The sequence below is a fragment of the Dama dama genome, chromosome 23 (assembly GCF_033118175.1).
Source record: "Dama dama isolate Ldn47 chromosome 23, ASM3311817v1, whole genome shotgun sequence".
Lineage (NCBI taxonomy): Eukaryota > Metazoa > Chordata > Mammalia > Artiodactyla > Cervidae > Dama > Dama dama.
This window is the reverse complement of record NC_083703.1, coordinates 24,059,221-24,080,738: the sequence shown is the minus strand read 5'-3', so window position 1 is coordinate 24,080,738 and position 21,518 is coordinate 24,059,221. Positions and strand designations below refer to the sequence as shown.

General features: G+C 39.9%; 1 protein-coding gene across 4 annotated transcripts in view; it reads right to left on the bottom strand.

Annotated features, from left to right (window-relative positions):
• Positions 1-6,323: 6,323 nt before the first annotated feature.
• MLLT10 (MLLT10 histone lysine methyltransferase DOT1L cofactor) overlaps positions 6,324-21,518 on the bottom strand; it is a 218,008-nt gene continuing 202,813 nt past the window's right edge. Inside the window, exons 17-24 of one of the 4 annotated variants that reach the window (XR_009690015.1) lie at positions 19,571-19,725; positions 17,582-17,770; positions 17,096-17,184; positions 16,599-16,960; positions 15,499-15,595; positions 9,826-10,026; positions 8,990-9,116; positions 6,324-8,042 (exon numbers count right to left, since the gene is read on the bottom strand). Coding sequence is in view for 3 of the 4 variants with exons in the window: in XM_061126177.1 (XP_060982160.1) it covers positions 11,061-11,561; positions 15,499-15,595; positions 16,599-16,960; positions 17,096-17,184; positions 17,582-17,770; positions 19,571-19,725 (1,393 nt within the window). In the remaining variant the exon portion in view is untranslated. The other 3 variants (XM_061126178.1, XM_061126179.1, XM_061126177.1) reach the window with 3 other exon arrangements.

Sequence of the window (21,518 nt, the reverse complement as noted above, 5' to 3'; positions counted from 1 at the left end):
AAGAAGAGTATTATGCATGCCCCCTGCACACACCACCATTTAAGGGGTTGGCAAACCATGTAAATCACCCGTCCAGCCTGACCCCTGGACATACCCCTACTCTCACCCCATGTAAGAAACAAGCTCACGCTGCCTCAGTGAGCGAGCAAGGGAACCTGTTGTTTGTCCCTCCCCCACCCCCCCAGAGGGGCCCCAGTAAAGCCTTGCCTGTATTTCCTGTCCGGCCTTTGATCAATTTCTAATGATTAAGGAGGCCAAGAACCCTGGTCGGTAACATCATGATAGCTTTTTGGTGCCATCGGGCTGGTAAGGAGAGAGGGACAAGTTCCAAGGCCCTGTGCTCAGGGGTCTCTGGGTGGGGGGAGGCCCAGTCCTCGCCAGCGCCCACTGGGGAAGGGCGAGTGGGAGATGTCCCAGCTGCTGCCTGGGAATTAATGCAGAGCCAAGTCTTGCAATTGTTTGAAAAGCGGTCATGACAACTTGTCACTTAAAAAATGTAATAACCCCAACAACTAACATTGTTACTTACCAGCACCCGGAGGTGGATGCGGAACACTGGCAGTTTTGTCTCTTCCCCAGTTCTGCGTCCGTGCAGGGTGCCAGGCCCAAAGCAGCCAGGAGTCTGGGGCCAGAGAGGGGCCACAGCCGCGAGGCTGTCCTGGTACCACAGAGGCACTGCCTCCAAGCACAAACTTGCCAAGCCTGAACTGTGACCAAAGACAGCTCACAGATCACAGAAGTCCTTATTGAACTTACAGGATTGTCAGCATTCACTTATCAGTAAGAAAGAGACATTTCCTTTGATGCCAATAATAAGGTGAGGGATGGGACTGTAAGTGGAGTAACAGTTGGCATGAATTCCTAACAAGGTAAAATTACTTGAAAAATCTAATGGCTTCCCAAAGTTTGCAAAAGTTCACAACTATTACATTTGGAAAAGCCTACTTTAATGTATAGCAAAACTTGGCATCATCAATGTATATTTCATTTTCACTGAGTAAATTTAAGGTTAATGGTATTTGTCTCATTGAAGAGTTTTCACATTTGAAACACAAGTCCATCCCCTACTTTTAAAAGCAGAGTTCCATTTAGTTGTAGGCACTTCTGCTTACAATGCCAAGGGCTCTGCACTCTGTCTTGGGGAGCATCCTGAGTCAGTGGTTATCTCGTCTTCTGATTGGCTGACGGAGAGCTTAAGAAAACAGCATGAAGACTTGTTTTCTGAGCACTCATGCCCATGTCTGCTCTTGACCCCATGAGCGAGCACACCTGCACCGAAGTCTCAACGGTAACCAGCCCACGAAGCCCCGCATCCACACAGAGGGTTCCCAAGAGTCAATGGTGGGCAATAAGTAGCAGGTGCTCAGAAACTTCTCGGAATGAAACTCAGCAACAGGGAAGCGGGAGCAGCAGCCCAGGTGCATGCCATTGGCGGGGGCGAAGCTAGGCTACCCAGAACCTCAGGTGAGTTAGAAAAGCAACTAAAACATGGAGAATCACACCAAGACAAACAGCCAAGACAAGTGACTACACGTATATATAAGTATATAAATGAAAGTATATAAATGAAATATATTTCATTTCTTATACAAGAAATGAAAAGGTGCGTGGCCAGTAATGTTTTGTTTGGAGTCAATGGACTCAGAGTGAAAACCCAGGAGGCTGCCAATGAGCTCCTGTCTTCCAGTCTTGGGAGAGACAAGACTTTCCAGAATCTGATAATTATTTTCCAGTTGTGTACCAGAAACCTAAAATGTGCTCCTTAATCAAGTGAAAAGCCTAAACCAGTTTTCCTTGTTCATTCAACACTTAAGGACCAGGACCCAGTTACACAGACCGGCATACTGCGGTTCGGTAAGTCTGGAATAAAGGCTGACCATCCGCAAGGACCACAGGTGATTCTGATGCTCACTGAGAGCCCGCAACCATGGGTTTCTCTTTAACTTAAATGCCTCTGGTTAAAGCTAACTATGTAAAAAAAAAAAAAAGATCTCACTCTTTACTAAGTACGAATACAGCTTTACTGATGTGACTTCTCTTCCTGTCTTCTCCACTGTGGTCATTCCCTCCTCTCTGCACCGGCGGTTTGCGGGGCGCTCTGTCTCACCTAACCAGCAGGCCGCAGGGTGGTTTGCCCTCCACGCTGCGCGGAGTCTACTCCCGAGTTTCAACCACCCCGAGACACAACCGCACCGACACCAAAGCACGAAGCACCCAGAGGCTCCTGGAACCAACTGACACGAGGAACCAAGGGCGTCAGGAGCTCCATCTTCTCCAAACAAGACGGACGTCACCAAGCAGGTGACACAGGGCCTCTGACCTCACTGTCCTCACAAGAAGACGCCCCTAAAAGACCCTAGACCTGGCGGGAAGAGGGTGAGGCTGAAGCTCCGTCCACACCATTGGCTTTAATTAGTAAGAGTAATGAAGTTCGGGGCCAGCACAGCACCGCCCAGGAGGCCCCCTGAGCCTCCGAGGGTCCCCAGGTGGACATCCAGCCCCCACCGCGGCACCATGGGCTGCTTCACAGGAACCCCCTACTCCCGCTCCACCTCCTCAGGAGCAGGGGAATCTGAGGGCCTCGACGCCTTGTCGGCTGTGGTGGAGACGGCACGGGGGCTAACAACCAGCCTTGGCCAACTGAACTCCTACCTGCAGAGTGAGTCCAGGCAGCAGTCGCTCCCGGCGGCTCCGCTCGCCGGCGGCGGCAGTCTCACCAGTGAAGCCCTCAGCAGTGAAGCCGGCATGGAGCCTGACGCCAGCCCTGGAGCGCGCTTTCCGCCGCTCAGGCCAGGGCTCACTCAGAGCCCCGCCCACCAGAGAGGATGCCGGGAAGCCGGCGGACCCTCATTCACGCCCCGCCTGCGGCTGAGAGAGGCTCCCCGGCCCACCTGCCCAGAGATGGGCCTGCCCAGAGAGCGTGAAGAGAACGCAGGGAAGCTGGCAGAGCCCGGCAACCCTGGAACCTAGTTGGGCAAGCCAAGCTCTGCTATCCAGTGGCCCTGTTCAGCCAGGGAACTTGCGACACTGGTGGGCTTAAGTCAAGAACGCAAGAGCCTTACCGTCTTGAACTAGTTCTGCCACTCTGCCTGGGCAGGGGAAGCAATTTGTACCCCCAACCCACTGCTAAATACAAGCGCTCGCCCAGAGAGCCTGACAGGAGCACATCCCGGATGTGGGCAGCCCATCCCAGAGCCATGCTTACAGTGGCACTCCGTGCACGGCCTCTGCTTCTCTGTCTTACCAAGGAGTTCAGTGCCGTCTGGCCCAATTAGGGGGCCTTTCAAACAACGGTGCCTGCCAGGGAGGGAGGCTAACTCGGAGTTCTGCTTACTACTGTGTATAGAACCCAGTCTCAATAGCCAGATGAGCCTGACCAGAGGTCCTAGGCAACAGCAAAGCCCATACTACAGCCTTGCTAGGGCAGGGAAACAAGCCAGAATTCCTATCCAAGACCTCTCAGCCTCAACACCACCCCTGCCCTCCCACCTTTCAGGGCTCTGGGCAGGGGGGGGGCCTTGCCCCCAAAACAGACCCTAATATATCAGGCCCCACCTGCCCACAAGCATTACCAGGAGACACATCCAGAAACCTCAACAGAGCTGACTGGTGAAAAGCTGTCTCTCCCAAAACAAACCCGTAAAATCTGGAAGAGAAGCCCATTTACTCACAAAAATTCACATAAACATGACATCACCAAAGTAAACTAGTAACTTACACTAAAGTAATGGAGATCTATGAACTGTCAAAGAATTCAGAATAATCCTCTTAAGTGAACTACAGGAACACAAAACTATAAACAAAATTAGGAAAACAATTTGTGAACAAAATGAGAAGTTCAACAAAGAAATAGAAACCATTAAAAACAAAAATCCTAGAGCTGAAAAATAATGATTGAAGGATTTAACAGCTTTAAAAAGACGAAGATGCAGGAGAAAGAATCATCCTGACCTAGAAGACAGGACATTTGAAATTACCCAGTCCGAGGAACACAAGGGAAAAAGTGAAAAACTGAAGAAAGCCTTATGGGACACAATCAAAGAACCCACATATGCATTATGGAAATTTCAGAAGAAAGTGAAAGGGACAGGAAGCATATTCAAAGCAATAATGCTAAAACTTCCCAAACCTAGGGAGAGGTATGAACAGATCCATGAGGTCCTAAAGACCCCAAACAGGTTGAACATAAACAGGGCTACACTGAGACACATTATAAATATCAAAAGTCAAAGACAAATAATTTTGGAAGAGAGAAGTTACATACAAGGGAAACCCCATTAAGACTATCAGCAGATTTCCCAAAAGAAACTTCAAGCCCGGAAAGATGGGAGATACATTCCAAATACTGAAAGTAAAAAACTGTCAACCAAGAAGTCTGTATCAGGCCAAAGTGTCCTCCAGAAATGAAGGAAGGATAAAGATTTTCCTGAACAAGCAGAAGTTGAGGGAGTCCATCACCAGGAGACATGCTTTACAAGAAAAGCTAAAGGGAGTTGAGTAGAAGTAAAAGGATGCTAACATCATAAAAATAAAGGAAGGTAGCATGAAATTCACTGGTAATTGTAAACATACATTCAAAAGTAGATTCTGTAATACAGTATGGTGGCACATAATTCACTTACAACTCAAAAAACAAACAGTAAAAAGAACCATAACTACAAAAATCTGTTACTGGAAACATGATATGAAAAATATGTAAACTGTAACATCAGTAAAATGTGAAGGGAGGAGAAGTAAAACTGTGAAGCTTAGGACTTGAGCTGTGCTTAGTTATCAGTTTAAAATAGGGCGTGTTATAATTTTAAGGTACTTTATGTAAGACTCATGTAACGACATGAGAAAAATCTGTAGTAATTACACCAAAAAGAAAATGATGGAGGAGTCAAAGCATGTTGATCCCCAAAGACCTCAAAACACAGAATAAGACAGCAGGAAAAAGAAAAAGGAACAAAGGGTCTACAAAACAGCCAGAAAACAATCAACAAAGTGGCCATAGTAAGTCCATATCTACCAATAACTACTGTAAACAAAAGCAGATTAAATTCCCCAATAAAAATTAAAGAACGGCTGAATGGATTTAAAAAAAAATGATACAACAATATGCTGCTGCCTACAAGAGACTTCCTTTGGTCTTTGAGACAATTAACTGAGAATGAAGGGATGGAAAAAGACATTTCAAGCAGAAGTAACCAAAAAGAAGCAGGGAGAGGTTGCTATCCTTATATATTGGACAGAACAGATTTTAAACTAAAGAGAGACAAAGAAGGTCATTATATAATGAAAAAGGGGTCAATCCACCAAGAAGATATAACAAACTGAAAAGACAACCTACAGAATGGGAAAAAATATCTGTAAATCATGTATCTGATAAGGGATTAATATAGCCAAAGTATACAAAGAACTCATACAACTCCATAGGAAAAAAAAAAATCCAATTTTAAAATGGGCAAAGAACTGCAACAAACATTTTTCCAAAGAAGACCTACAAATGGCCAACAGATATATATAAAAAGTCATTTGAAAAGTTCCTCAACATCACTAAATCATTAGGGATATGCAAATCAAAACCACAATGAGTTATCACCTCATCTCTGTTAGATGGCTATTATCAAGCTACCATCTGATCCAGCAATCTCACTTCTGGGAACACATCCAAAGGCAACAAAAACACTTATGTTGAAGAGATATCTATACCCTTATATGTTCATAGCAGCATTATTCACATTAGCCAAGACATGGAAATAATCTAAATGGCCATTAAAGGATGGAGTTGCTGTGTTATGTACATGTATGTGATGGAATATTTTTCAGCCATAAAAAAGGAAGTAAACCCTGCTATCATGAAAACATGGATGGACCTTGAAGACATTTTGCTAAGTGAATTTAGTCAAACATAGACAAAATACTGTACGATCTCATATGTGGAATCTTATTAAAAGAACACAATCTAACTCACAGAAAAGAGATGGGGTGAGGGAGAGGGAATTGGACAAAAGTGGTCAAAAAGTTCAAATTTCCAGTGATAAGATAAATAAGTATTAGGGTTGTAATGTACAACATGATGACTGTAGTTAACATGATATGTAGGGAAGCAGTTAAAGAGAGTAAATTCTAAGAGTTCTCATCACAAGGAAATAAACTTTTTGCTGTTCTCTTTTTTTTTGATATCTGTATGAGATGGGATGTTTAACTACACTTACTATGGTAATTATTTCACAATATATGTAAGTCAAATTTTTATGCTGTATATATTTAAACTTATACCATGCTGATGTCAATTATATCTTAATAAAACTGGGGAAAATGGAGGAGCTATAAACATTATTAAATTTTATTAACAAAAACTTTGTACATTTTCTTTAATACATGTGGAATTTTACATCTAAGTAAAATAACAACACATTCAAAATTTACCATTTATACAAATTGTTACAGAATAACAACCAGTGGGTTAAATAAGTAAAATAAACCACACTGATTTTTTTGTAATTATCTACAAAAGATTTGACTTTCTTTAAAATTCCCCTGAACATATAAAAATAAATTAATTTTACTTTTCAATTAAATCTACCAATTAGAAATATTACAAATCAAAATATCAATGTTATCTTATGAATTTTTCACAATACAAAACAGATTCACAAAACCTTATTTACAGAAATGAGGTAACAACTGTGCAATGTTTAACCAAGAGACATATTGCAGAATTAACATGTTCTTCCAGCTAAGTACACAGTGGAGGTCTAATTACATCTGGGTCTTTTTTCCACTAATAATTCACACATTCAAGAACAGTTCAATGATTACATCCCCAATTGTTTAATTTATACTCTGCTACACTGTCACCCCAGGAGTGGGGCTACCCAACCTGGAAGGGCTGTAACATAGATTTCACCTGTTTCAAGAACTGCTGTGGTGGGTTTTTTTGTCTTGTTTTGTTTGTTTGAAATCATTGTTAACAACGAGAAGTTGTCTAACTAAAGAAAAAAAGAAAATTCTTACCAAATCCACACATTTTTCTTGTGACTCATTAGTGGATAAATACCCAGGTAATAGCTTCGCCTGAGCTATCTACAGTGGCATAGAAAGTTCTCAATAAAGGCAGAACCATGGGGAAGGCTGCTGTTGCTATTCAGCTGACCAGAGCCACTTCAGCACAAGGCAGGTACTAACAGGCACTTGATCCAGGCCAAACCCTACCAGCAGTTTCCAGAGTGGCCCCTCTTTCATTCTGAATTGAGCTGGTTTCCCCAGCAGCCTTAGAGCTCACTTAACTCAAGGTTTCTTCAAAATATGAGTAGGTCTTAACACTAAAGAAAAAGCATTTAGCAAAAGAAAATTAACTTTAGCAGAAGCAGACATTTACCATCCTAACTTGATTACCAAAATTGGCCAAATCCCATTAGAAAGGAAATTTTTATAACTAAGATTGCCAAGTCCCAGTGGATGACCTATTTATTTGTAATATTTAACCAATAAAACTCTAGAAGAAGAAATTCAACAGTTCCTTGAAATTTGTTTTAAGGTTTGACTCACAGAGCAAATGTACTGTAACCCAAACAAAAGATCATATTTCATGTTCCAACTGGTACAATAAAATCAAAAGGTTTATAAATGGAACAAGTCTTTAGTTTTGCTAGTCATCTCTGCAATTTATAATCAAAATTAGTTGTGCACCAACTATATTAAATTTCTCTTAGGTTGATAAACTCATTGCCATGTAAATTATTTCACTGACCAAAGTTAGCCATTCAATTTTCTTTCAAAGTTCAAAATAATCTGGGAGAGGGGTAGGGGATATGGGAATTTCATTTCAGTGCAACAAAGCAACATCAACCAAAACCTTACAAGAATGCTCTCATGGCAATTAACCCTTTGTCGTGCAGCTGGTTTCTTGTTGCATTTCTTCATAGGTGTAGTAAAAGGACTGCAACAGCAGCCAGATGAAGTGCTAGGACAGCAGGATAGGCCATTTCTAGATGTTTTTTTCTCAAGTGTCAACTTTTCTCTTGAGCAACAGGCCCACTTTTATCACTAAGTCTCTGCAGTTAAAACAAACAAAATCAAGTGCATTAGCTAAAGAAATTTTTGGCCCACAGTTGAAACAATCTCCTCTTAACCAATTATAATTGAGATAAAAGGTAGTAATATACAGCTATTCCTTTTTTCTACAAGTCAGCATGGCTACTTTTCAGCATAATGTAAGGACATGAAAATACTGGTAAACATTCAGTTGCTTTATATTAAATTCAGCTGTACACAAAGACAGAAGTACTCCTCTCTGAGGCAGGACTCATAAGATATGAAAAGTAGAAATCATCCCTCCAAAACGGACTTTTCCACAGTAGTAGTAACACAGTAATGTGGAAAATGAACAAATAAGGAAGTCATGGGTTCTGATCCCACATACGTGCTATCTGTCCTTTGAACTTTACCCTCTTTGAATCTCCCTATTTTAAAAAACAGGTTTTTTAATAGTTTAAAGACTGGAACCATATATACTATTGTCTCTAATAAAGATGCCTGCCACATAGCAGGATACTCATATTACTTCCCAGCCTTGCTTTTCTACAATAGGTAATTAATATCGACAGTGTTTACTATCATGATTTTCCATTAAAATACATTTCATATTGTATAACCTTTTTGTTTTTAACACAAGAAAAAACTTTACAGCAAAAAACAGTAAAAAAAAAAAAAAAAAAATCTAAATTAGTACAGAATCAATGAAATTTCCATGTCTGCAAAACTAGGTTTGTGATAATGATAATGACAGTATTCACAAGCAGGAAGTCAGAGGAACAGTGGGATAAACAAAAAGCATTGAAGAGGTAATGAAAACCAGTATACTTTATTTTGAACCAATTCTTGTTACTAAATACAAACTAAAGCTTCTGAAAACTAAAAGCACAGTAAAGAGCAAGATTTCAAAGTAATGGGAAAGAGCAAACATTGTGACTTCGAACACCATTTTTGCCAAGTCTCCCACCTCATTCTTTCCCTTCTTCCTTTTCCTGGTGTCCAGTCTCCATTCTATATCCCAATATCCTTCCTCTAACAGGGTTCTGCCCTCAACTGGAATTTAGGGGAAACATTTATACTCCAGTAAAGTAGACCTGATTGAAGGGGAGAATTAATAGAAAGAAACAGCCTTAAAATGTGTGCTACTGTATGTATAAGTATACTGTTCCTGCACCCATTTTTTTTTTTTTGCTATCGTTTACATAAGATTAAGAATTTAAATTTCATTACAATTGTGACTATGATTTACTTTCTATCCAGTAGAATAACTAGATTTCCCTAAAGTTTATATATTAATTTTACCATAAGTATAATTCAGTTTTAGCACATCTGAGCAAAACAATAAAAATAATCCTAAATTATCTAGACTATTTCTATAGTTAAACAAATCACTTAAACAAAGATTCTCAAAATACCAACTTCTTATCTTTTGATTGGACTGTCCCATATCACTTACTATACCAAAAATACCAAAACATTTTCATTTTGAAAAACTGCTGAATTATAAAACAGCCTTCCAAAAAATAAAAAAATAAAACCACCTTCCAACCTTATGTGCAAATTCAAACTGATATACTTAGGGGATATATAAATTGGCTTAGGTCCTTTGTGTTTACAACATCCAGTTGCTAAAACAACTGGTTTTAAGAAGAAGTTATCTGAGGGATAATATATTTTAAAAGAGAGAGAAGGAAAGAGGGAGGAAGGGAAGAAGGAAAGGGCCAGAGAGACAGTCATCTCTAATCACTAAAATTGGCTCTGTGATTTCACTAGCTGTAACAAAACACAGATACTTACAGTTACCTTCTGACTTGCGTTATCACCGTGGATGGTGAGGAACGGGTTGGTGGTGGCTGGGTGGAGGGCAGGCGCCTGCGTGCCTGCGAGCAGGTTGTTGATGGGAATCTGCGTGGGTCCCGGGATCTGCAGCTGCTGGAGGTCGGGCTGGTGGTGCTGCTGCTGGTGGTGCTGCACCAGCTGGTACAGAAGCGCCTGGTGCTGCTCCTTAACAAGAACACGCGGGAGGGATGAGTGCCCAGCCCAGACAAGCCAGCGGGACAGCCCGCCTTGTCCCTTTTCTTCTTTACTCTGATACTAGGTATTGAAGTGATATCAAAGTCATATTACCAAGAAAGACAACAAGAATCTCATCTGGAAAAACACACTGCACTAGACAATAACCATCTACTGTAAATGTCAATATCATCAGGGAATGGCTTTATTTTCAAAGTGGAACAAGCAAAAGTTAAAAAACCCCTATTCAAATGAGATTGTACGTGAGAATCAAGGAAAAATGGCAACTTAGAGAAGCCACAGTGATCTGTGTTTGGCTTTAGAAATCACTGCATGGTGAAATCCCTCCTGTAATTCTGGGAACTCAAAGAGTTATTTTATTATGCTCTTATTCTGAGAACTTTAAAAGTTATTTTAAGAGGTGGGTGCAAATGTAATTGCAGTTTTATATCATGTATTTTAAATAAATATAACTAGGCTCAAATACATCTTTATTAATCAAAATAGGAACCATTACAATTAACACATTTTTGTCAATGAGAAATAAATGTGCTTATTCCTGTAGCATAAAAATCCATGCTTTGGGATTCAATGAACTCTTGGAAGGCATTCTCTGCCTCCTGATGGTCGTGGAAGCATTTTCCTTGCAAGAAGTCATCGAGATGCTTAAAGAAGTGGTAGTTGGTTGGCAAGAGGTCAGGTGAATACGGTGGATGAGGCAAAACTTCGTAGCCCAATTTGTTCAACTTCTGAAGCACTGGTTGTATGATGTGCAGTCGGGCGTTGTGGTGAAGGACTGGGCCCCTTCTGTTGACCATTGCCGGCTGCAGGCGTTACAGTTTTCGGTGCATCTCATCGATCTGCTGAGCATACTTCTCAGATGTAATGATTTCACCAGGATTCAGAAAGCTGTAGTGGACCAGACCAGCAGCAGACCACCAAACAGTGACCATGACCTTTTTTTGGTGCACGTCTGGCTTTGGGAAGTGCTTTGTAGCTTCTTCTTGGTCCAGCCACTGAGCTGGTCATATACGACTGTCATATACAATCCACTTTTCATTGCACATCATAATCCGATCAAGAAATGGTTTGTTTTTGTTGCATAGAATAAGAGAAGATGACACCTCAAAACGACGATTTTTTAGATTTTCAGTCAGCTCCTGAGGTACCCACTTATGGAGTTTTTTCACCTTTCCAATTTGCTTCAAATGTCGAACAACCATAGAATGGTTGACTTTGAGTTCTTCAGCAACTTCTTGTTTAGTTTTAAGAGGATCAGCCTCAATGTTGGCTCTCAATTGATCATTGTCAACTTTCGACGGCTGACCGCTATGTTCCTCATCTTCAAGGCTCTCATCTCCTTTGAAAAACTTCTTGAACCACCACTGCACTGTACGTTTGTTAGCAGTTCCTGGGCCAAATGTGTTGTTGACATTGCAAGTTGTCTCCACTGCTTTACGACCCATTCTGAACTCGAATAAGAAAACTGCTTGAATTTGCTTTTTGTCTAACATCATTTCCATAGTCTAAAATAAATATAAAATAAACAGCAAGTAATAAGTCATTAGCCAAAAAAAAAAAAAAACCATATAGTGAGAAATACTCATTAAAATGATGTATAACATAACCACATTTAAGAATGTATTCCAATATCAAACAGTAAAGGTCAACAAAACCGCAATTACTGTTGCACCAACTTCTTAGCTTTTAAAGTTCTCATTCATGCCAACAGAAAGAGTGCTCTCCTAATGTGGTTACCATACCATGCCTTCCAGCATTCCTAAGTGCTTACTGTGATGTGCCAGGCACTGTTCTGGGGAGAAGAAATGTTAGGATGTGATTCCTGCCAAGGGTCAAGCGAAACAGTAGTGTCAGAGGGACTATTGCAGTGGGGGGGGGGGGGGGGGGGGGGTGTGTGGTTTCAGGGGGCCCTCACTTGGTTACAGATGCAAGGAGATGAGGGAATTCTCTAAGTGGACTGGGTGGGGTGAGGAGGAGAGCAGATCATTCTAGGCACAGAGAATGCTAGCCAGTGCTGAGGGGCCCTGTGGGTGTAGCCAGCATGACCCAGGACAAGCGAGGGGACCAGGGCTGGAGTGGAGTGAGCAAGACGGAGGCTGGAGAAGGACGAGGGCCTGCAGTGTGGCCGAGAACACTGGCTCTTCTCAGAGTACTGTCAAGGCAGATGAAGCAGAGGAGTGACGTAACCTGACCTGACATTTCTTGATGGATTCAATGTGAGGTGTCAGAAGAAGAGAGGGTGAAGTAAAAACTGCAGGGATTTCTGGCTGAAGCACCTGGAAGGATGGAGGTGCATCGGCTGCAGTGGGGGCACTGTGTGACAGGTCAACAGTTTGCGGTGTGGACATGGTATGCCTGCACCATCTATTAAGAGAGCCAAGAGGCAGCACCAAGGAAGCAGTGGTGTGACAGCTGCAAATTCCAAAGAGAGGCCTGGTCTGGAGAAGTCGGAGTTGGCACAGACCGTCTTTAAAGCCACTCGGTTGGAGGAGACCCCGAATTCTAGCACCCTCTGAAGTGAGAGGGACTGAGAAAAAGAGGAGCACCCAGGAATGGAAGCTAAAAAGGAAGAACCAATTAGGCAGGAAGAAAACCAAGATCCTGGGAGCAAGGGGAAGAGAGAGTTTTCAGGGACAGAAGCTGTTACCAGGGGAGACGCCAGGTGGGAATGGACCGGGCTGAGCATGGGCAGTAGCTGGAGAAGGGTCCAGCAAGAGTTTGTTCTTAAAGTGGGAGACAGGAGGTGCCGCACAGGACCATTCCTGCCTATGTGAAGTTCAATGCTTATCAATGAACAAACCTCATCCCATAGCCTTGGCTGGCAAAAGAATATCAAGTCTAATCCACTCAGCCTTCATGGACTCTGGGCAATGATTTGTGCTAAAAATTTCTTAATCAACCACATTCCAGAAACAAGACACCTACATGTGACTATTAAAGTCTTAATTAACAGGAAGAACCCCAAATAAATTGAAATTTCAGTACTTCATAATAAGATGTGGCAAGAGATAAGAAAACAAAATCACATTTTAATGTAAGCATTTAAGAATTTATATGTAATCTATCCTCACATCATTTTAAGAACAGTGACAATGATCCAGAATTGTAAAATAGACATTTTCAATATATTTTTGACTAAAGCAAGAAAGTCGGTGGATGATTTTAGAAAGAAATTACAAAGGCTGAAACCTTGAGTTAATTAAAGGAGTGTCCTCCTAGTCTAACTCAGTGAGGTGTTCAAGACACAGCCGGTGCCTTAGTTCTGTCACCCCTCCTCCAAGATAACTAACTGCGCCACACCTTTTCTCTCCTCTAACCACAATTTCCCTATCTGTCAGCTGATGACTTTACTTATAATTCCCATTTAAAAACTAAAAACATCAGAAGTGGGCTTCTTCAACTTCCTGTCATAAAACCCACTTACAGCTTCTGCACCTCCCTCTTACCAGGTAAAGCTGCTCCCTTCTGAAGCACTCTGCTCCCTGGCCTTACCCCTCCTCTCTCTGCACCAGAAAATTACCCACCAACATACATAGAGGGCTTCCACTGGGGTCTAGTGATAAGAATCAGCCTGCCAATGTAGGAGACATGAGTTCCACTCTGGTCCAGGAAGATATCACATGCCACCGGGCAACTAAGCCCATGCACCCAAGTACTGAAGCCTCTGCACCTAGAGCCTGTGCTCTCCAACGAGAGGCCACCGCACTGAGAAGCTGGTGCACCGCAACTGGAGGATCCCTTGTTCGACACAACTAGGAAAAGTCCACACGTGCCAACGAAGACCCAGTGCTGCCAAAGATAAATTAATTTTAAAAAACATACATATATGCTGTCATTTTCAAAAGGAATAGAAAGACGCCCTTAGACATCTTCCTAATGCTAACTGCTCTTTGACTTCTCTGCTCTTCACCGTAAAATATCTCAAGTGGCCTGTATCCCATTTGTGTTTCCTGTTTTCTTTTGAACCACTCAATGAAGCTTTTCACTTCTCACCAAAATCACATTCTCAAAGAGTTCTAGACACCTAGCTTCAATGGGCAGTTCTTACTTGTCTCACCAGAGTATTTTACTCAGCTGAGTCCTATCTTGAAAAGTTTCTTTTCATGGACTCTAGGTCATCACTCTGTTCTAACTCTCCCCTCATTCTCTCCTCAAGACCCTTAACTGGATTACTGTCCTCTTTCAGGATGCCCAGAGCCCAGTCCTCAGACACCAGTCTTCATTCCCTACTGCCCTCAGCAAGTCATGTGAATCTAAACATCACATATGCAGCAATGACTCCAAGGTCCTATTTCCAACCTCATCCTTTCCTTGGACTCCAGACTCATCTAACTGCTTAATCTGTGTCACCTGAACATCTAAACAGACATCTCAAATCAGCATGTCCATAAGAGAACTCCTGTTCTCTTGCCAAAACATGGTGTTCCTCCTAATCTTCCAAATCTCAGTATGAGTCATCATCCAAGTAAATGTCCAACAAACCAGTCTTATTGACTCTATCTTCAAAATACACAATTCTAGACAGTTTCACCATGTTTATCTTGCTCTCATAAATCAGCAGCACCTAGACCAGAGTCCTCCTCCCCCCAACACACACACACTATTCTCCATTCAGCAGCTAAACTAATGTTTTAAAATGTAAATTATTGTCATGTCACTACTGTGTTCAAAACCCTACACTTAATTCTTTAAAATCCTGACAAGAAAAATAAGGATATATGAAAAAAGACTTTTAAATGGGGATAATTATAAAAGCTAGGCAATTGGTATACCATACTCTCTACTGCTGGTACACTTGAATGCTTATTTCCACAAAGAAAGGTTTTTTTAAAAAAAAGAAAAAATCACCAATGGCTTTCCATCACACTTAGGATAAATCTAAACCCCACAGCATGGACAGCCAAACAAGGCAGCCCATGCCCCTGTGCCCACACCTGCCTGCTCCCCTCCACACTAGCCCAGTCATGCAGCAGAGGTGCCCTAGTCCCTCGACCCTGAGTGCACATTCTCTTCTACCTCTGCGTCAGAAAGTCATGCTCCTTCACCTTTCACTCAGATCTGTGCTCAAAAGTCAGCTGCTCAGTGGCTGGACCATCCTATCTACCATGGCTCTCCCCCCACTGTCCTCTATTCCCTTATCCTGCTTCATTTTTTTTCCCAGAACTCATCACTACCAAAAAATCTGTATCTAATGTCCATCTCCCCTATCAGAATGAAGCTACATGAAAAGACAAGTCTTGTTCACCAGAGTCTACCAGAGCAGCACAATAATGTTCTAATACCTGTCGATGAATCCACATAATCAATATCACTACAGGTATCATGGACTATACCATGTCACTTCACAAGCTGGGTAATCTATACCCACACACTGAATATTTATTATAACTTTGATCACTTGCTCCTAATAAAGATCAAATATTATCAAAAGGAAGAACTTACTGGTGTGAGCTGTTGTGAATTTAACAACTGCTGGAATTGCTGTTGATGAAGAAATATTTGTCTTTGCTGGTCAGAAAGTAATCCTAGTCCTGAGGCACTGAAAAATGATGAAAATTCTTACTTTCTGCTGTAAACCTTTTTTTAATGTAAAATGAAAGAACTTCTCAATTTGATGTTTAATAAGTTAACAAGTCAAGTTTTTAACCATAACACTTTTTTTTAAAACGATGTAAAAATTTCTTCTCTCTCTCTGCATATATACAGGTAAACAACAATTCACATTGTCAATAAATGTTTTGGTTCCCTTTTTATTGTAAACCAAGCAGGCACTAAGTTATTTAATGGAATAAAAATTTATATGCACATGTAATACTTTATTTTCATCATTCAAGGATAATTTAACCCACACTAAGAAACACATATTAAAACAAAGAAAGAATCCAAACATACTACTAACTGATTTTACTTAAACTTTTTTTATGGTCCCAACTGTCAGTAAAATTAAGCACCAACAAAAAGAGAGCCAGAAGAAACAGTTTACTACTATCCACTACAAATCCATTTAAAATGATTTATTCCTCAAAAGTATGTGCAGTAACAACATGGCTTTTCCATTCAAATGAAATTCCAGCACAATGAAACAGCAAGTCTCACTCCCTGGAAATTCAAGATAAATATTTGACCTTCATCTTATATCAAAATCTTTGATTACAAAGCTAACAAAATTACATAGCTGAATTTTAAGAAACCAACATTCATATGTGATCTTCATTACAATATTACTTTGCTCCAGAAGTTTTGATACACGAGGTTAAGAAAAATAGCATTTAAAACAGACATTACAGATCAAGACTGAAATTTTCAGTACAGAATATATTTAATGCTTATGCTTTGTTACTAAAAGTGATTTAACTTTGTATTTAATCTGAATTACTAAAGTGTCAAAAACAAATGGCTCCTGGTATAATATATTTAGTTTGTGGATTTTACTTTCTTAGAGCACATCTACAAGGGACACATTAAAAAATCCCTAACTAAAGCTTGGATAGCATTGGTACCATGTTGCTCTAAAAACCGCAAAAGATACTTAAGTTTCTTACCTGTTAGTCAGTGTAGCTGGCATTGGATGTGTTGCATTAGGTGGTACAGTTGTGTGGGTGAGGGGGGTAGGGTTCTGGGACATCGTGACAGGGGTCTGAATAACCCCATTTAAAGCTCCTACAATGCCATTAATTGCCAGTTGGTTACCTGGCAAAGCTCCAATTATTCCACCCACTCCAGGCACGGCAGGAATGGTGGATGTTACAGTCGGCATTCCACTAGCCAGCGCCCCCACTGTCACACCATTGACCTGCTGAACTCCACTAACGCCTGAGCCCTGCTGAGCTGGACTCTGCCCGGCAGGAGGTGGAGTAGAAAGAGCCGATGAGCTGCTGGTGCTTTGTCCGCTGGAGGTTAAGTCCTAACATAAGAAAGAACAGGAACCAAGTTGTAAACAACACAGCAAAACTGTTTAAAATTATTTTAAACCATTTAATGTGATATACTGTTGTTTGTAAGTAAAACACACAAATGAAATTAACCACACCAAAATTACCTGATTTAATACAGGAAGAGAATTATCAGGTAAAAAGCTGTTTCCTAGATGAGGGCTCTTACTGCTGTTCAAGGAATCAGTAGTAGGAGCTAGAAAGAAAAAAGAAACCAATTTACCTGTTGAATTACACTACATGTAAGATTAAAGGCTTGTCTAAAAGCTTAGTCTGAAGCACACATTAAAAACACTTAAATATTAAGCCTTGCTAATCTTAAGACCAATTTGAATGAAAAAAATCTATATATCTATTGAATATCATGGCTTTAAATCAATAGATATCATCATACACTTAAATTTTATCATTAAATTCTGTACTAAAGATGTTAGAGCAAATTCAAATTGAACACTGAACAGGATTCTTTATGCTCCTCTAAAATAACCTATTATTCCTTTTCTACATCTTCATATAACTGATGACCACTTACTATGAAACAGTAATGAGAAGTCCACCCTACTTTCTGCAGACCCACAATAATCCACACTTACCAGTCTGTGCTGGAAACGCGTGCATCTGGTGGGAGGGGCTGGGGTTTGCTGCGATCGTTGGGAAAGGCACTGAGAGCTGCGCATTCAGTAACTGAAGGCGCTCCTTTTTGGCGGTCAAGTTTTTAATCTGTTCCTCTAATCTTCGATTTTCTACTTGAAGTTGATGTAATGACTTCAGCATCCCTAAAACTAGCAGACATTTGAATAAAGACAATTTCGCACACAGGACTAGGTATTTTATGGACTTCTGTCAATAACTTTAGAAATAAAACAGAAAAGCAGAAATTCTGTAAAGCATTTCTAAGTGACCAGGTTCTATTTCTAAATTTATATGCAGATACAAATATATAATAATATATTTCTACCTATATAAGCATAAAGGGATATTGTTCCAAGATGTACTGTGTAGAAACTTTGTTGCCACTAACAAAACACCTAGTTCAGGTAATTTCCATTTTCAAATAAAAATCACAAGAACATTTCATCAAAATAAAAACCTAATTAAAAATTCAAAGTGCTCGCCATGATTTTTCATTGAAATCATTTTTTAAAGGGCAAAGAATCACACACACCAATATCCTTCGACACAAACAAAGAGCATGAGCATTTGTTTGTTGTTTGGTTAAACTAAGCAAGCCACCCGACGACACTGGACGAGGAAGCCCAGCCGCTCAGCCTGCGGATCCACACACGCCCAGCAGGGAGCAGTGTGCGCGCACCAAAGCCCTACGCCCGGCTCCCAGGAAAGGCGCGTCCTCTGCACACAGGCTGTCCTGTCTCACCACCTCAAACACTTTTTCCATTCCTGCCACAGCTCGGACCTCTCAACGGACAGCAGAGACGCCATGATGATGGACACTTTAAAGTTCTATGTATTAAAAAGTTGTATTTGTTTAACATGCCCTCAGGGCCTTTGAAAGACACAATTCTACTGGTACAGACACATATGGTCATTTCCCAAGGATTTAACTTTTATCCCTCCTCTTCAAGATCCCACACAGATCCCTTAGTGTACCCAAATGAGATGCAATAAGACTAAGCTAAACCTGTCCTCCAGCTATCATGTTTAAAGGATTATCCCGGCATGAATTTCCTCACAATTAGCATTTTTTGTCAAAAGCACCATTCATAAAAATACCAAATTTACAGTACCCGTCTAATAATAAGCAAAATATTTTGTTTTGTTTTAAAAAATAAAGAGGCAAAAGCTTATACCCCCCCTCAAATTATTAGAAAAAAATAAAAATTAAACACCTATTATTTCCACCAGATAGATACTTAAAATTGTAAAGATACTAAATATGTATATATAATACACACTACATAATTTAGCAAGTAAATGATATAAATAATATATAGTATATGTATAATGTATATATAACTTAGTACTTATTCTTTCTCATCCAAATTATAAAATCAAGAAAGTTGGCCTTACTTGACTATATGCATTTTTAAAAATAAATTCTACAGTGGTGAGCAAGTTTTATTCAAACAAGCTAAAAGAAGCTACAGCTCATATTTTTAGTAAAACTTAACTGATTAGAACAAAGTAGAATGTAGAAACAAAGTACAAATATTTTAATATTAATAATTATAAAAAGTAATAAGAACCAGTGAATACTACAAGCCAGCAATATTCATTATATCTTTTATGTCATCTAACCCTCAAAACAATACTGTGATATAGGTACATTATTATTCTCATCCTATAAATGGAAAACTAGAGCATACTGACATTAACACACTTGCCCAAGATCACACTTAATAACAGGTAAAAACAGAATTCCAGTCCAAGGGGTAAAACTGTAGCCTCTGTTCTATTAAGCCACTACATTACACTTTCTCACGATGTTATATAAGACATACATCATAATTTCAATGCTATTCTTGACAAAGTGTGACTTCTACATCTGTCCACCTGAATGTCTGTTCATCCATCCATCCATCCATCTACTGCTTTTCCTTTAAAGATAAGAAGAGGATACTTACTGTCACTAGGAGTGCCCTGTTCTAATAAAAACTGCTGTCCTTCACTCCACTGCCTCTCCAGAAGCTGCTCTATGCTGGCTGCTACTGGGGGCAGGTTTTCCAAACTGCTGTTGCCTGGCTGGTCATAGCGGATCTGTAAGTTGCTTACAGGGGACCTGTTGGAAACATTAATCCTCAGGTTAAACAGAAGGAGGACCCTCTAAGGGAAGTATATTCACATTTCTCACCTTATGCTGACTCTTCTCCTGTACAAGTTTTCTAACACCAGGTTATCTAGGCTAAAACGATAAAACCACAATCTACCCTAAAATTAGTAATTACCACCCTTCCTCCCCAAGTGGTAAAAACCCAGGGCATAGCTAGCATACAGGATAAGTAAAAAAAACTCTAGAAAATATAAATACACTACTAATAATCTCTGAAACTGGCAATAAAAGAACTTGATGCAACTTTATAAGACAAAAGGGAGAAAGATGGGATTAGAAAGATTTACACTGTACAGTTAAATGAATTTTTCCTAACATCTCTTAGATCTGTACTTCAAATGATAAGAACTTAAATATTACAAAACAAAAATCACTTATATTAACATGAACATGTAATGATCTCTGATTCAGTTTTTGTTTTAAATACATAAATGTGCCCATTTCTGGTCTCCGGCCTCCATAATTACATAATGAATTAGGGCTGTGGAGTTTCCAAAGTATTTCCACATAATTATCTTCACACCAACCTAGTGAGAAGTCAAAACCCGCCTTACTGGCTCAATTCCTATTTGAGGAAACAAGATGGGGCTTTAGTGACTTGTCCAAAGACACACTGCTAGTGAGTGACAGAACTGGGCAACAGCTCAGGGCCTCTCACAGCCGGCTAGTATTCTGCTGCAGCCCTAACACGCGTCTCCACAAAAATCCCTTCAAATAAGAAGTTAAACAAATGAGTCTTTTCATTCCTTCCACCTGTAAACATTGAGTGCTATACATACAGCTGCCTGTCCCTTCCCAAATAGTACATTATTGCCAGGGTAATTTAGGCTATTTTATTCCAGGTTGATTTTTAAAGAATAATATACACTCGGAAATACGTGCTAAAAGTAATTTAGTGCCCTGTTTTGGTGTTAAATCCTATTTAGCTAACAAAACACAAAGAACTACACAATGCAAGACAGCACTAAGCAATCTTACCTAATTTCTAGGGTTGCCTGTATGATATTTTAAATTTAAAAGGAGCACACAGAGATGCTTCTTCCACTAAACATATGAGCAAAAAAATCCATTAACTTTCTCCTTTGGGGAAAAAAAGAATAAAACAGTACAGAAGTAGCACAGCATAAATTACAGATTGATCTGATGATGTTTTTATTCTGTACTTCAGACTCCTAGTTTCAAAAGAATAATATTTAATTTTCTGAAGAGTTCAACTGGGAAAAACAATATGACCTTTATTTCAACCAAGGATCATACAGGAAAAAAGGAACTACTGATGCACCACTAGAAAATACCTAAATTAGAGGTTATTGGATGAATCTCTCTAACATTAAAAATGCTCCTTAACAGACATTCCCAAATAAGTAATAAATATATAAGTAACACTGCTTATATATATTCATGGTAGTCACTACATAAAAATTTTAAATAGAATTTCTAAACTTCCATAGTTGAAAAGATATTCTTAAGTGGGTTTCTTCTTCCACCTGCTTCATTTTCACCCAATCTAATACCAGTCTTGAGGTGGAGTTTACAAAATTAAGAGAACAGAGAGAACACAACTAGAAAACAGTATAGAAGTTGAGAGTGGAATAAAATTAATAAAAATACAGCCTATTAAATAATAAAAACATGTCCTGTTAGCAAGAATAATCTGACATATATATTATTATTATAAATGATATCTGAACTCTTATATAATATCCAAGAATTTCACAGAACAAGTATAATATATTTGCTAT